At 43.9% G+C, this 14,516-nt stretch overlaps 1 protein-coding gene across 1 annotated transcript in view; it reads left to right on the plus strand.

Moving 5' to 3' along the window:
* Positions 1 to 14,516, plus strand: part of CFAP43 (cilia and flagella associated protein 43) — an 88,822-nt gene that overhangs the window by 43,949 nt on the left and 30,357 nt on the right. The window contains exons 20-24 of the mRNA XM_074959402.1: positions 1,468 to 1,545; positions 3,545 to 3,670; positions 4,223 to 4,327; positions 5,767 to 5,883; positions 6,255 to 6,467. Of these exons, the coding sequence (XP_074815503.1) occupies positions 1,468 to 1,545; positions 3,545 to 3,670; positions 4,223 to 4,327; positions 5,767 to 5,883; positions 6,255 to 6,467 (639 nt within the window). The remainder of the gene's footprint in view (positions 1 to 1,467; positions 1,546 to 3,544; positions 3,671 to 4,222; positions 4,328 to 5,766; positions 5,884 to 6,254; positions 6,468 to 14,516) is intronic.

The raw sequence follows: 14,516 nt of genomic DNA on the forward strand, positions 1-14,516 counted from the left end.
ATAGTGACTCTCTGTGAATGCAGTCATAAGCTTTGGTGAAATCTATAAAATTCAAGACTAATCTTCTCTGGTAACCAAGCCCTTTCTCAATCAGTCATCATATAGAGAGGTGATCTATACATGATCTTTTTGGTTTGAAGCCTGCTTGCTCATTTTGCAATTTTTCATCTATATCCAGTTTGATTCTGTTCAGTAGTACACTGCAGAACACTTTCCACATACTGAAAGTAGTGTTATTCCTCACCAATTATCGCACACCATTTGTTGGTAATTTACAGATCACACCTTTCTTCCAATCCTCTGGATAGAATTATTTTCTCCCAAACTGTATTAGAAAGTTTATGCATTTCATGTAGTACCACATCCTCCCTAGCTTTAAGCATTACAGCGGTTGTCTTATCTTGACCAGGTGCTTTGCCATTTTTCAGCCGCCTAATTGCTGCTTTTATTTCTGCTTCTGAAATTTCTAGCAGTGACATATTTAATTCTTTACCTTCTTTGCATTCATCGATTAGTACTAGTGGCTTTGGCTGGTTAAGTATTTCATTAAAATGTTCTCACCATCATTTATTTTGTTTTACTTTCATTGTTAACAATCTTTCCTCTTTTGATTTTATAAAACCACTGTGATTCTGTAACCGTGATGACAAATTGCCTACACATCTGAAATAGTTTTAGTCATCGCTCACTGATGCTTCTTCAGCTTCTCTCGCTTTTTCATCAAGCTATTCTTTCTTATCTATCCAACATGACTTTACTTCATCTTTCTTCACATATTCCTGTTGTAATGTACATTGTTCTTCTTGTCATGTTGCCTGTACGTTCCTCTTTTTTAAGGCTTTTCTTTCCTCAGTCAGTTTCCATGTGCCTGACCGTATTCACTCTTCTTTCCTTGATCCTCTTGGTCCGAATGAAGTTGTGGCAGCTTCCCAAAAAACATCTTTGAAGTGAGCCCATTGTTCCTGTATATCATCATTCATTAACCATCACTCCTGAAATCCCCTTATGAGCTGGATTTTAAAAACCTTCCTGATTTCTGGGTCAAACATCTTCTTCACATCAAATACCATCTCTCTTTTCTTCTTGGAATAAAGCTAAAAAGAGAAGCTAACTGTTCCAATGAGAACGTAGTGGTAACTTCTTACATCAGCACTTGTAAAAGATTGAATATCTAGCAACGATCTTCTCTGTGGTCTGCTGATGGCAATGTGATCCAGTTGTTTCTCAGTCATTTCATCATTTGACTTCCATGTTAGTTTGTGTTTTCTATGATGAGGGAAAAGTGTCCCTCAATGCACAGATTATACATGCTGCACAGTTTAATGAATCTTTTGCTGTTGTCTATCCGCTCCTTAATTCCAGGTTTTAAATGTGTAAAATGTTTGTATCCAAAGTTTAGTCATTTCTTTTCTTTTCTTGTTCTCCTCATCTACTTTTTTCCTTCAATCATATATTTATTGCACCCAGGCCATCAAAGAAGAGATCAAGAAGTTTGCTGATAAGAGGAAAGAACTGAAAAAAGGAATTAAAAAGCTCCGTAAAACTGTGAGTGTTTGAGACTGTTCACAAGTTGCTTCCAGGGAAATTGGTTCCACCTGCCACCTTTAGTTTGCTTCCATGGATGCTTTAATAATACCTACCAGGTCTAGGCTCCATTTGCCACAAGCCCTGAGCAAGGCATAGCACATAGGTGCACTGCACTAGGAACATACCAGGAACCAGACTTGAGTTCCCTTTTTACTTCAAAAAGGGAGTAATTTGTGTCAGCCCTATATCTTGTGTAGATTACGTCCCCTAGTATACTGGCCCCTGCATGTCCTCTCACCACCCACACGCAGAGGCTGCTGTCCCCTCCACGTTGCTGTCTGTAAGGCAGAGCCTTACTAGCTGGCCTTTAGTTTGGTTCCCTAGTGTACATGTCACTGCCCCTCTGCTCTGCCTGACTTCTTAGGCTGTGAAGAGTTAGGGTACTAAAATAGAAATGAATCCTGCAAACAAAGGCCCCATCTGGCAAGTTGATGCCTGCCTCCTCTGAAGTGTTCTGTGCTCTCAACTCCTATTGATGTACATGGGAGTCAAAGACACTGGAAACTCAGCACCTTGCAAACTTGATCCCAAAACAATCACCCTGAATTGTTTTGGCTGTGGGTTGTCCAACATCATAGGCCCTGATTCAGGAAAGAGCCTAAGCAGGTTCCTAACTGTAATGAAACTAAGAGTATATGATGTCTGCACTTCAAGCTAGGAGTGTGAGTCCCAGGTTGAGGAGACATACATATGCTAGTTCTGATCAAGGTAGTATGCTAAAAGTAGAATGTAGCCAGTACAAGCAGCGGGAAGAGGTAGCTGCCCTGAGTACGTACCCACCCGAGACCCTAGCCACATGCTCGGGGTGGCTAGTCCTTCGTAACACTTGCACTGCCATGGCTACACTCTGTTTTTAACATGCTAGCTGGATGAGCGGGAGTATTTATCCTTGAGCTGGGAATCTCACCCCAAGCTCAAAGTGTAGACATACCCTAAAGGCCCTGATTCAGGAAAGCACTTGAGCACATGCATAACTTAAAGTTAACTTAAAGCATAACTTTGAGTTCACTGGGACTTAAATACATGCTAACACTAAGTACATATTTAAATGCCTTTTCTGAATAGGGATGCTTCACTGCATCAAGGCCTAAGTGCTTTGCTGAAATGGATGGATTTAAGCAGGTGCTTAAAGTTAAGCATGACCTAAAGTGCATTGCTGAATTTGGGTCACAGTCAGTAGTATATAATTAAATTTTACAGGCCTTGTGATTCAATGGATAAGCTCTGGACTGGGAAATGGGAAATCCAGGCTTTTGTTCCTAGCTCTGCCACTGACCTATCCTGTGATCGTGGGCAAGTCACTACACACCTGTGGCTTAGCTCCCTGCATGTAAAATGTAGATAATAATATTGATAATTCAGGATCAAGATTTGCAGAAGAGAGTTTCACTTTTAGGATAGGTTAAATTTTGGGTCTGTCACCTTTGACAATGTCTCTTTAAAAATGCCTGCTGTCAAATAGAAGAAATAGATATTTATTATTATTAACATTTACATAAGTGATTTTCACTGTACTAAAAATAAAGCATCTCCCTCTTTATAAAGTTGGCAAACTCATATTCATGTTATGAAAGGTATTCAAGTTACATGAATTAAGACAACCATACAAAAATGCAAATAAGCTATTTCTTTTAAGCTTATAGCCAGAATACTGAGTGTGCTGTACAATAAATAATCATGCTGAAAAGGAACTCAGACACTTATTTTCAAATGTCACCTCTAAACCAGCATAAAGAAAGAGGAAGAAAAATATTTATGTATATATAAACCCCTATGTATATACAACCCTCTTCAGCTGAGATTGTGAAATCTACATGAGGGTAGTTAAAAGTTTAATAATTTATAGAACAGCTCTTATCTGATACACAGTCTAATAATGTGCTAGAAAATAGTATTCCTTCTATTCATATACAGATGAATTCACTTTTGCTCCTTGTACTTTTTAAATAAAATTCAGATTCAGGAAATGATGTATGAAAATGAACAGGTGCCTGATATTGAGAGACTGGACCAGCAGGATTTCAACCTGGACATCGAAGAACAGGAAAGGCTGCAGGTGGAGAGTGAACAAGAAGTGGCCAAGGTATGGTAGTATGGCATGAAAGTGTTTTAAATGATAGGAATGGAAGGGAGAGAGGATTAGGTAGGAGCAAAGGAGAGAGAGCACGAAAGGAGCAAATCCAAGCAGAAAAGTTTGTAAGGTGTTAAATTAAGTAGCAGCATAAATGTGATTGCCCAACTGTAAATAAATAAATAAATAAATTAGCATTATGAAAGATCTTGAAATGAACGGATCAGGTTGGTTATTTAACCTATCTTGCACTTAAAAACCAAATTTGTGTAGAGAATATGGTCTGTGCCAAGAACTACTGAGTTCTAATCCCTGATAGTCCCACAGTGACCTTGGGCACATCACTTAACCTCTCTGCCTTTTTCTTCCTTAAAATGTTAGTTTAATATTTGTGGTGTACTTTGAAGATGCAAAGTGCTACAGTGTTTTTAGTGCTGAGTACTAGTAATGCAGAACGTCTGTGGTGTTTACTTGAGGGACCCATTGAAAATTGCTTTATTTTGCATCCCATCCTTCTTTCTCCCTCTGCTCCCCCTCCCCTCCCCCCCCAAAAAATCCCAAAAGATAAGGAAGGAGATTGAGATGGAGAATCTAGCCAAGTGCTATCTGCGTGACGTCATCAAAAAGGAATGCTGGGACTCCATGTCCATAAAAGGTCGTGCAATTAAGGTAACTTCTACTGTCACTTTATTTCATACCTTTCCCCTGTAGTTTGGGACTCATAAAGGTATTGAGGTTAAGTATGCAGGAAGCTTACCACAATTTGGGCTTGCAGAGCATATGGGAAAGAACTTGCTGCTTCCCAAAACACATACAACCAGAACTGGGTGAATATTTTCAGTTCAGCCAGAAAACCAAAAAATCCAAGAAAAATACTCTGTTTTGAAAATGTTTGGAATTTGTCAGCAAAGTCTGTTCTGAGCCAGCTTCAGATAACATGTATGCATACATTTCCCCCTTTTAATCTTTAGCCCAGTAGCTAGAGCACCTGCCTAGGATGTGGGAGACCCAGGTTTGAATCCCCATTCTGTAGCAGGAACTTTAACTCAGAGCTCCCTCCTGCCAGGTGAGTGGGTTATACTGGGGTGGGTTGCTCTCAGTCTCTCCTGTTGAACCTGTTCCACTTTGTATAATTGTTTAAATATTCATTGGGCCTGAGAACGACTCTATAGTCTAGTGATTATACATCTATGAGGCAGGAGATGTGGATTCAAATTGAATCTAGTTATTCAGTTCTAATAATGTGCTAGAGAATAGTATTTCATCTATTCATATATAGAAACATTTACTTTTGCTCCTTGTTCTGTTTTTAATTTGTATTATGTGAATCAACTAATCTATTCACTCATTTTTTCTAAAGGTTGCTCTGAAAAACTTTTTCTCAACTAAAATGATCAGGTACAATTTCCAAATAATTTTGAGTCAACCAAAACTGCATTTTTCAGTGAATAGCTATTCATGTGAAAAATTTTACCCAGCTCTCCATAGAAACCCTTAGATATTTTCCCCCCAGAGGTTGCAGAACTGCACAGCTCTGAGTTGGAGGAGCATTGGGTGTTGATTTGCAAACAACCAACCCTGAAAGTCCACTTAGTTACAGAATTCCTTTGTGCAGCTTGCTAGAACAAGGAGCTTCTGAAGTAGATTAGCATTTACCAAGGCTAACTGCTATTATATTTGTATTATTTGTTAAGTACTACTAGAAACACAAAGAAAGGCAAATCCCACCCCAGCTGAGCCTATAAATTAAACAGAAGGACAATGATTGGACAAATAAACGGAAGATCTCAGAAGATCCCGAGGATAGGGCAAACCTAAGCCTCAATCCTTCACTCTAATTCCAGTAAAACTCCCTGAGTAAGGAGCATAGGGTCAGGTTCTTGAGGGGTTTTATATTTATTTTTTTAATTTTGAAGACATTTTAAATCAATTTTTTTTAACTTCTAAAGACCCTCCAATATTTTATATTGCTCATGATTACTCCTCAATGTTATTCATAGCAATAAAGCCGAGTCACTGTAACTGTTTACCAACTTGGAGTACAGCTGAACTGAATGATGTTTTAACTGAGGAAATTTTATTCTAGTCTTTTTATCTCATTTTACAAGTGCTTCCATGCAGCCTATGAGGTGAAAAATTACCCAATGAAAGAACGTAGTAAAGAAGAGTTGGAAGCCTTGGAAAGGGTCCTGCAGTTAAAGAAGTTCGAGTCAGCTGATTTTAAGGTACAATCTCACTCCTCCCAATTCCCCAAAAAAGTAGGAAGAGATGTTAACTCCAGGCCTTCTTCAAGAACGTCTTAGCTATGCTTAAACAGGTAGGCGTTTGTTTCTAAGCTCCATTAGTATCCCACATAAAACTTAAAGAAGAAACTAAAACAAATGGCATTGGTTATTTTAGTACAAAATATATTTAATTTTAAGCATTTTGTCTACATCCTAGAACTAGGGGTAAATTGTAGAATTGGACCTCTTGAACTGATTACTTTTTGGAATCCTATTAGCTATAAATGGAAGGACTAAGGGGCCTTTTCTACACAAATGATTCTGAGATAATGTATATAGTTGATCGACCTGCTGTGTTTTTGGATATTCAGATTCGGAAGGAGATTGTTGAGTTTCAGCCTCAGGCTGTACCACCTAAGGAGGAAGGGGAGAAGGTGGAAGAAGAACCTGTGACTGATGAGGTCCCCTCCAATTCCCTGATTGGGAGCCTGAGTGCTCAGTTTGGGGGAGACACATCCATCTTATACCACCAAATGGACCTGCACACCAGGGAGCAGAAGATTAACCAGATCATATTACTGCAGGTGACCTCTTCATACATTTGTGTTTCTGCATTGATACTACCACATGTGCAGGTTCTCAGCCAATCAGAGTTGCTGTTAGATACTCTCTCAGCAATGTACTTTTCTGCTGAATGAAAGAAAGTTTTCCTTTTCCTCCCAGCTCGTTACTCCACCCTTGTTTAAATCCCTAGATATCTCTATTATTTAAGAACTCCTTACTAGATGCCTAAAAAGCCACAATCCCACAACTGAGGAAGAAGGCTTTGCTGGTTATGGTTTAGACGGGAAGTGAAGGTAGCTATAAAAAATTAAAATAGAATATATAACAAATGGAAGAAAGGGGAAGTTGACAGAAATGAATATAAATAATATGCTAGCAATTGTAGAACATTGATAAGGGGAAATAAAGAGACACAAGTCGAAATCTATGGCCAGCAGAGTTAAGGACAATGAGAAGGAGTTTTTAAAATATATTAGGAACAAAAATATCCTGACAATGAATTATATTGTTACCTTACTAGATGGAAATGGTAGAATTATCAATAATAATGCAAAAAATATAGAAATGTGCAATAAATATTTCTGTTGTGTATTTGGGGAAAAACAGATTATATAGTCTCAACATATGGTGATAACACTCTTTCCATTCCACTAGTACAGGCGAGTCGCATCATACGTGGGGGTTAGGTTCTAAAGTCAGCGCCAGAGGCAAAAATCACGTATAGTCAAAATTACCCTTGAAAATCCCTTAAATCGCCTATAAAGTACAGTACAGTATACTGTACATGGTTTTGTGTATACTGTACAACCCTGTACAGCAGGGGTCGGCAACCTGCGGCACACATGCCAAAGGTGGCATGCAAGCTGATTTTTGGCGGCACTCTGCTGCCAGCCAGGGTCCTGGCTGCCAGCCCCGCTCAGCCTGCTGCTGGCCTGGATGAACGGAACCCTGGGCTGGCAGTGGGCTGAGCGGGCCAGCAGCTGGGACCCCGGCTGGCAGGGGCCGGCAGACAGAACCCCAGACCGGTAGCGGGGGGTCCCGGCTGCCAGCCCTGCTCAGCCCGCTGCCAGCCTGGATGAACGGAACTCAGGGCCAGCAATGGTCTGAGCAGTCCTGGCTGCCGGCGCCGCTCAGCCCACTTGCCAGTCTGGGGTTCCGGCCGCCAGCCCAGGTAAATGTAAAATGTATTATTGGCACACCAAACCTTAATTTAATGAAGACTTGGCATGCCACTTCTCAAAGGTTGCCAACCCCTGTGCTAGAATCCACTCAGCGCGGCAAGATGCTCGCACTGTGTCTACACTACCCACCGGATTGGTGGGCAGTGATCGATCCAGCGGGGATCGATTTATCGCATCTAGTCTAGACATGATAAATCGACTCCTGAGCGCTCTCCCATCTACTCCTGTACTCCACCGCTGAGAGAGGCATGCGGGAACTGAGACCAAAAGAGGGAACAGCAGATTCACGTCTCCCATCTCATGCTCGCTCTGGGGCATATGCTCATTGAGTGGAATGGTGGTCGGAATCATTCTTTTTCTTCTTTTTTTTTGCCAAGCACGTATAGTTGAATTCACATAAGTTAAATGCGCATATGATGCGACTTGCCTATATCTCTCAGAAGCTACTAAAGTTAGGCATTTTAAGATCAGCAGGTCCAGATAATTTGCATCCACGAGTTTTAAAAAAGCTGGCTGAGGAGCATGCTGGGCCATTAATGATTCTTTTCAACCACTCTTGGAGCACCAGGGAAGTTCAAGAAGACTGGAAGGAAGCTAGTGTGTGAGGTTTTTAAAAAGGATAAACAGGATGACCTGGGAAATTATAGTCCTGTCAGCCTGACATCAATCCTGGGCAAGATAATGGAGTGGCTAATATGGGACTCGAGTAATAAAAAATTAAAGGAGGGTAATGTAATTAACACAAATCAACATGGGTTTATAGATGACAGATCCTGTCAAACTTGCTTTTTTTTTTTAAATGAAATTACAAGTTTGGTTGATAAAGGCAATCGTGTGCATGTAATATACTTAGATTTCAATTAGGCTTTTGACTTGGTAGCACGTGACATTTTGTTTAGAAAACTTTAGCTGATAGGTCTCAAAATGTAATTGTAAAGGGGAAATTATCAGATGTTTTTTCGGTGGAGCCCCACAGGGATCAGTTCTTGGCCCTATCCTATTCAACATTTTTATCAATGACCTGGAAGAAAACATAAAATCAGTGATAAAGTTGCAGATGACACAAATCTTGGGGGAGTGGTAAATAATAAAGAGTTATGGGTCATTGATTCAGATTGATCTGGATCTCTTTGTAAACTGGGTGCAAGCAAACATGCATTTTAATATAGCTAAATGTAAATGTATATACATGTATAAGAACGAAGAATGCAGCCCATACCTGTAGGATGCAGGACTCTATCCTGGGAAATAGTGACTCTGAAAAAGATTTGAAAGTTGTGGTGGATAATCAGCTGAACATGAGCTCCCAATGTGATACAGTGGCCAAAAGAGCATATGGGATCCTGCAATGCATAAACAGGAATCTCAAGTAGAAGTAGAAAGGCTATTTTATCTGTTTGTGGCACTGGTGCAACTGCTGCTGGAATACTGTGTCCAATTCTGGTGCCCTTAATTCAAGAAGGATGTTGATAAATTGGAGAGGGGTCAGAGAAGAGCCATGACCCGACCCCCCTCAGTTCTTTCTCAACTATCATCGGCCTGAGATGGATCTCCCAGCAGTGTGATAGCTGATATCTTTATTTACTGTGTAGAATAGTTAGAGCAATTGTTTGTTTACTACTTAGTATTGCCAGCAGATCGAGGGAAGTGATTATTCCCCTCTATTTGGCACTGGTGAGGCCATATCTGGAGTATTGCGTCCAGTTTTGGGCCCCCCACTACAGAAAGGATGTGGGCAAATTGGAGAGAGTCCAGCGGAGGGCAACGAAAATGATCAGGAGGCTGGGGCACATGTCTTACAAGGAGAGGCTGAGGGAACTGGACTTGTTTAGTCTGCGGAAGAGAAGAGTGAGGGGGGATTTGATAGCAGCCTTCAACTACCTGAAGGGGGGTTCCAAAGAGGATGGAGCTCAGCTGTTCTCAGTGGTGGCAGAGGACAGAACAAGGAGCAATAGTCTCAAGTTGCAGTGGGGGAGGTCTAGGTTGGATATTAGGAAACACTGTTTCACTAGGAGGGTGGTGAAGCACTGGAATGCGTTACCTAGGGCGGTAGTGGAATCTCTATCCTTAGAGGTTTTTAAGGCCCGGTTTGATAAAGCCCTGGCTGGGATGATTTCGTTGGTGTTGGTCCTGCTTGAAGCTGGATGGTCTCCTGAGATCTCTTCCAACCCTGGTCTTCTATGATTCTATACTTACCCTTTTTCTTCCTCCATTATATTTCTCGAAAAAAATTTCATGTATTTCTTACCCTTACCATAGTTTGTGCTCACACGCAGGGCTGAACTGTCATAGTTCAAGCCATTTTCGGTTCACCGGACTTCAAGTGCTGCTTTTCTTGCCAGGAACCAATCCCAGTATTGGACGGTCACTTTCTATGTGTGCGATGCTTAGATGAGACACACATCCCACAAAAGTGTTCTCACTACAGCAATGTAAAGGCTCACCAGGAAGGACAGAGACCTGCATCTAAAACTTATCCTTATGGCAAAGATTCTGCGCCCGGCATCTGATCCCAGCCAGCAGATGCTCTCTGGACAGCATTCTCCAGAGACTTCACCCTCCTCTCAGAGGAAGGCTCATTCCTCAAAAAGAGTAACAAGGAAAAGAGCAGCAACTTCTCCTTGGAAAGCGCCACTGAAAAAGAAGCAGTCTCTGGCTCATTCTTTATCCTCAGTACTGACCGCACCACAGCTGAGTACGTATGAAGCACCAGGATCCTCTGGTACTGCCCGTGCTGTGACATCTGCCAAATCCAAGCCTGCAGACTCTGAGTCAAGAGGCAAACAAAAGCTCATCTCCTCCGTTGCGGTATCAATGGAACTGCCAAAAGACGCAGCACCGAGACTCTCCCCCGGACTATGGCACCACTGCCTGTTCCGACAACGCAGAGCACACAGGTGTCCAGCGTCTGCAGCTGCAACAGCACTGTCGGAACTGAACACTTCAGTGCCAAAACTATCAGCACCATGCCATTTTCCGCAACACAAGGACTTCCTTATATCATCAGCACCTGAATCCCTGCCTCTTTGGCACTGATATATCCCCGGTATGCACGGTCCCAGGCCAAGCTGCTTCACCACTGGCCCCTCCATTTTCCTGCGAGGAGGAGGATAATGAGCAGCAGGGTGTTTTCTCATCTCCTGTCCAACCTACCCCAATAGGGTCACCTCTATGGCCGAGACCTCATCCCGGACCTGACATCCAGACCTGGTATGGGCACCTGTGGATCCCTCCACCTGGGCCGTTCCCAACACCCTGGCCTTATTGGGACCCCTGGGCTGCATACAGGAGGCAATATCCCAAGCCTCTACAGGGAAAGGATTAGTTCTCCTCCACCATCCTCTGTGGGTGCATCATTAGAGCCCATTGAGGGAAAGCTTTGAGGAACAAGAGGAAGCCCTGGGACAGGACAGGACACCACCTGCCAGTATTTCCTCCTCTTCCCCAGATGAGGCCATAATGCTCCACCACCCACAGGCGCGGACGATTTCAAACACTTTCAAGAACCCTTCAGGAGAGTTGCAGATGGCCTAGAGATCCCTCTAGAGGAGGTCCCAGAGTCCCAACATAAGTTGCTAGACATTCTGCAAACCTTGTTGGCTTCAAAAATAGCACTTCCAATAAACGATGTGCTCATGGAACTAGCCAAAACCATATGACACGGCCCGGCAACAATGCTGCCTACCTGCAAGAGAGCTGATAAAAAGTATTATGTCCCCTCAAAAGGGATGGACTTTTTATTTTCCCACCCAGCACCAAACTCTCCAGTTGTCAACCACTCAAGCAGCAATAACAATATAGATTCACCCCATATGACAAGGAGTGGAAACAACTAGACCTTTTTGGCCACAAGGCCTACTCATCAGCAACCCTGCAATTTCGAATTGCCAGTTACTCATTAATGGTAAAGGACAATCATGGAAACTACTCCAAACTTGCAGAATTTATTAATGAGATCCCAGAAGACAAAAGGGACCAAATCAAATCCTTTTTAACTAAAGGTCAACTTCTGGCCAGAACCGTCCTGTAGGCATCCCTAGATGTGGCAGATGCAGTGGCATGATCTGCGGCCACAGTCGTTGTTATGTGCCGAGCATCGTGGCTTCACCTGTCCTGTTTGCCCAAGAAGTACAGTCCACAGTGGAGGACCTCCCCTTCGATAGCCAGAAACTGTTTGCCTCGAAGAGAGATGAAGCCCTCCACACCTTGAAGGACTCTCGGGCATCTCTCTGCATATTGGGGATATACACACCTGCAATGAACAGAAAACAGGGTAGATATTATCCTTACCAGAGCACATGATATCATAGGTGCCAACTTTTGCAGGCGCCGGTGGGTGCTTGCTCCCGGCTCTGCCTCTGCCCTGCCCCCATCCCAACCCCTTCCCCAAAGTCCCCTCCCCAACTCCGCCCCCTCCCTGCCCCTATTGGACCCCTTCCCCAAATCCCCGCCATGGCCCCACCTCTTCCCAGAGTGCACTGCGTTCCCCCTTCTCCCACGTCCCTCCCAGCGCTTGCCGCCGCGAAACAGCTGTTTCGCATGGCAAGCGCTGGGAGCTAGTGGGAGAAGCGGAGCAGCAGCGCGCTCAGGGGAGGAGGCAGAGCAGAGTTGAACTGGGGTGGGGTGGGAGCTGCAAGTGGGTGCAGAGCACCCACCAATTTTTCCCCATGGGTGCTCCAGCCCCGGATCACCCACAGAGTCAGTGCCTATGCATGATATGCCCCATACACTCAACAACAGAGACACTACAAGACACAGCAACAGAGGCAGAGACCTTTGAGGTGTCAACCACATCCACCTCAATCATCTGCTTCTCAACCATCCTCTGCTTTACAACAATTTTGAGAGTTTGGTTGAGAGTCCGAGCAACCTCCTCCACCCACCAGTGCTGACGTCATTGTCCATCCCCCATTTTGACCACCATTTGACCCCTTTCTCTTTTTGGCATGGACTTCCATCACCACAGACAAATGGGTCCTAGAAATAATCCATAAGGCTATGTGATACAGTTCATCTCCATCCCCCCCACCCGCCCTCCCTCCCCCGTCCCTCTTTAGGGACCCCTCTCACAAACAACTTCTACGGCAGGAAGTAAACCACCTATTACATCTGGACACCATAGAACCAGTACCATCTCAACACTGAGGGAAGGGCTTTTATTCCCAGTACTTCTTAACCCAGAAAAAGAACAGAGGATGGAGGACTACTATAGACCTCAGAAAACTCAACAGATTTGTAAAGCTCCAACGGTTCCAGATGGTCACACTAGCAACAATAATACCAGCACTGGAACAAGGAGACTGGTTTTCAGCCCTCAACCTCCAAGACCCCTATTTCCATGTTACCATATACCCCACCCACAAGAGGTTTCTTGGGTTTACTCTGGGAACAGAACAATACCAATACTAAGTTCTGCCTCTCAGGGTATGTCTACACTACGGAATTAGGTCAATCTTATAGAAGTTGATTTTTAGAAATCCATTTTATACAGTCAATTGCGTATGTCCACACTAAGCGCATTAAGTCGGGGGAGTGCGTCCTCACTACCATGACTAGCGTCAACTTTTGGAATTCTGCCCATTGGAATTCTGGGTTGAGCTCCCAATGCCTGATGGGGCAAAAACATTGTCACATGTTGTCAGTTGCCCCTCCCTCCATGAAAGCAATGACAGACAATCGTTTTGTGCCTTTTTTCCGTGCAGACACCATACTGCTAACTGTCATCATCATCCACCGCTTTCGCTGCAACTATGCTCTCCTGGTGCCATGAATCCACCTCGCAGATCCTCTTGTCGTTCTGTGTAAATATCTATTCTCGTGGCATCCGTCGTCATCCACCACTTCCACTGCAACTCTGCTCTCCTGCAGACGCCATACCACGGCAAGCATGGAGCCCCCTCAGCTCACTGCTGCTGTTGTGAGCATTGAAAACACCTCACGCATTATCCTGCAGTGTGTGCAGAACCTGCAAAAGCAGGCGAGGAGGCGACAACAGCGCGATCACAATAGTGATGAGGACATGGACACAGACTTCTCTCAAAGCATGGGCCCTGGCAATTTGGACATCATGGTGGTAATGGGGCAGGTTCATGCTGTGGAACGCCGATTCTGGGCCCGGGAAACAAGCACAGACTGCAAAAAGAAAAGGAGTACTTGTGGCACCTTAGAGACTATCAAATTTGTTAGTCTCTAAGGTGCCACAAGTACTCCTTTTCTTTTTGCGAATACAGACTAACACGGCTGCTACTCTGAAACCAAGCACAGACTGGTGGGACTGCATAGTGTTGCAGTTCTGGGATGATTCCCAGTGGCTGTGAAACTTTCGCATGTGTAAGGGCACTTTCATAGAACTTTGTGACTTGCTTTCCCCTGCCCTGAAGCACAAGAATATCAAGATGAGAGCAGCCCTCACAGTTGAGAAGTGAGTGGCGATAGCCCTCTGGAAGCTTGCAACGCCAGACAGCTACCGGTCAGTCGGGAATCAAGTTGGAGTGGGTAAATCTACTGTGGGGGCTGTGATCCAAGTAGCCAACGCAATCACTGAGCTGCTGCTATCAAGGGTAGTGACTCAGGGAACCCCACTGCAGCAAAGCCATCCACTATGACCTGCACATTTGCCAAACTGTGGTGGGGCGATAGACGGAACGCATATCCCTATCTTGGGGCTGGACTACCTTGGCAGCCAGTACGTAAACCGCAAGGGGCACTTTTCAATGGTGCTGCAAGCACTGGTGGATCACAAAGGACATTTCACCGACATCAACGTGGGATGGCCGAGAAAGGTGCATGATGCTTGCATCTTCAGAAACTCCGGTCTGTATGAACAGCTGCAGCAAGGGACTTTATTCCCAGACCAGAAAATAACCGTTGGGGATGTTGAAATGCTAA

This window comes from Natator depressus, chromosome 7, assembly GCF_965152275.1.
Source record: "Natator depressus isolate rNatDep1 chromosome 7, rNatDep2.hap1, whole genome shotgun sequence".
NCBI lineage: Eukaryota > Metazoa > Chordata > Testudines > Cheloniidae > Natator > Natator depressus.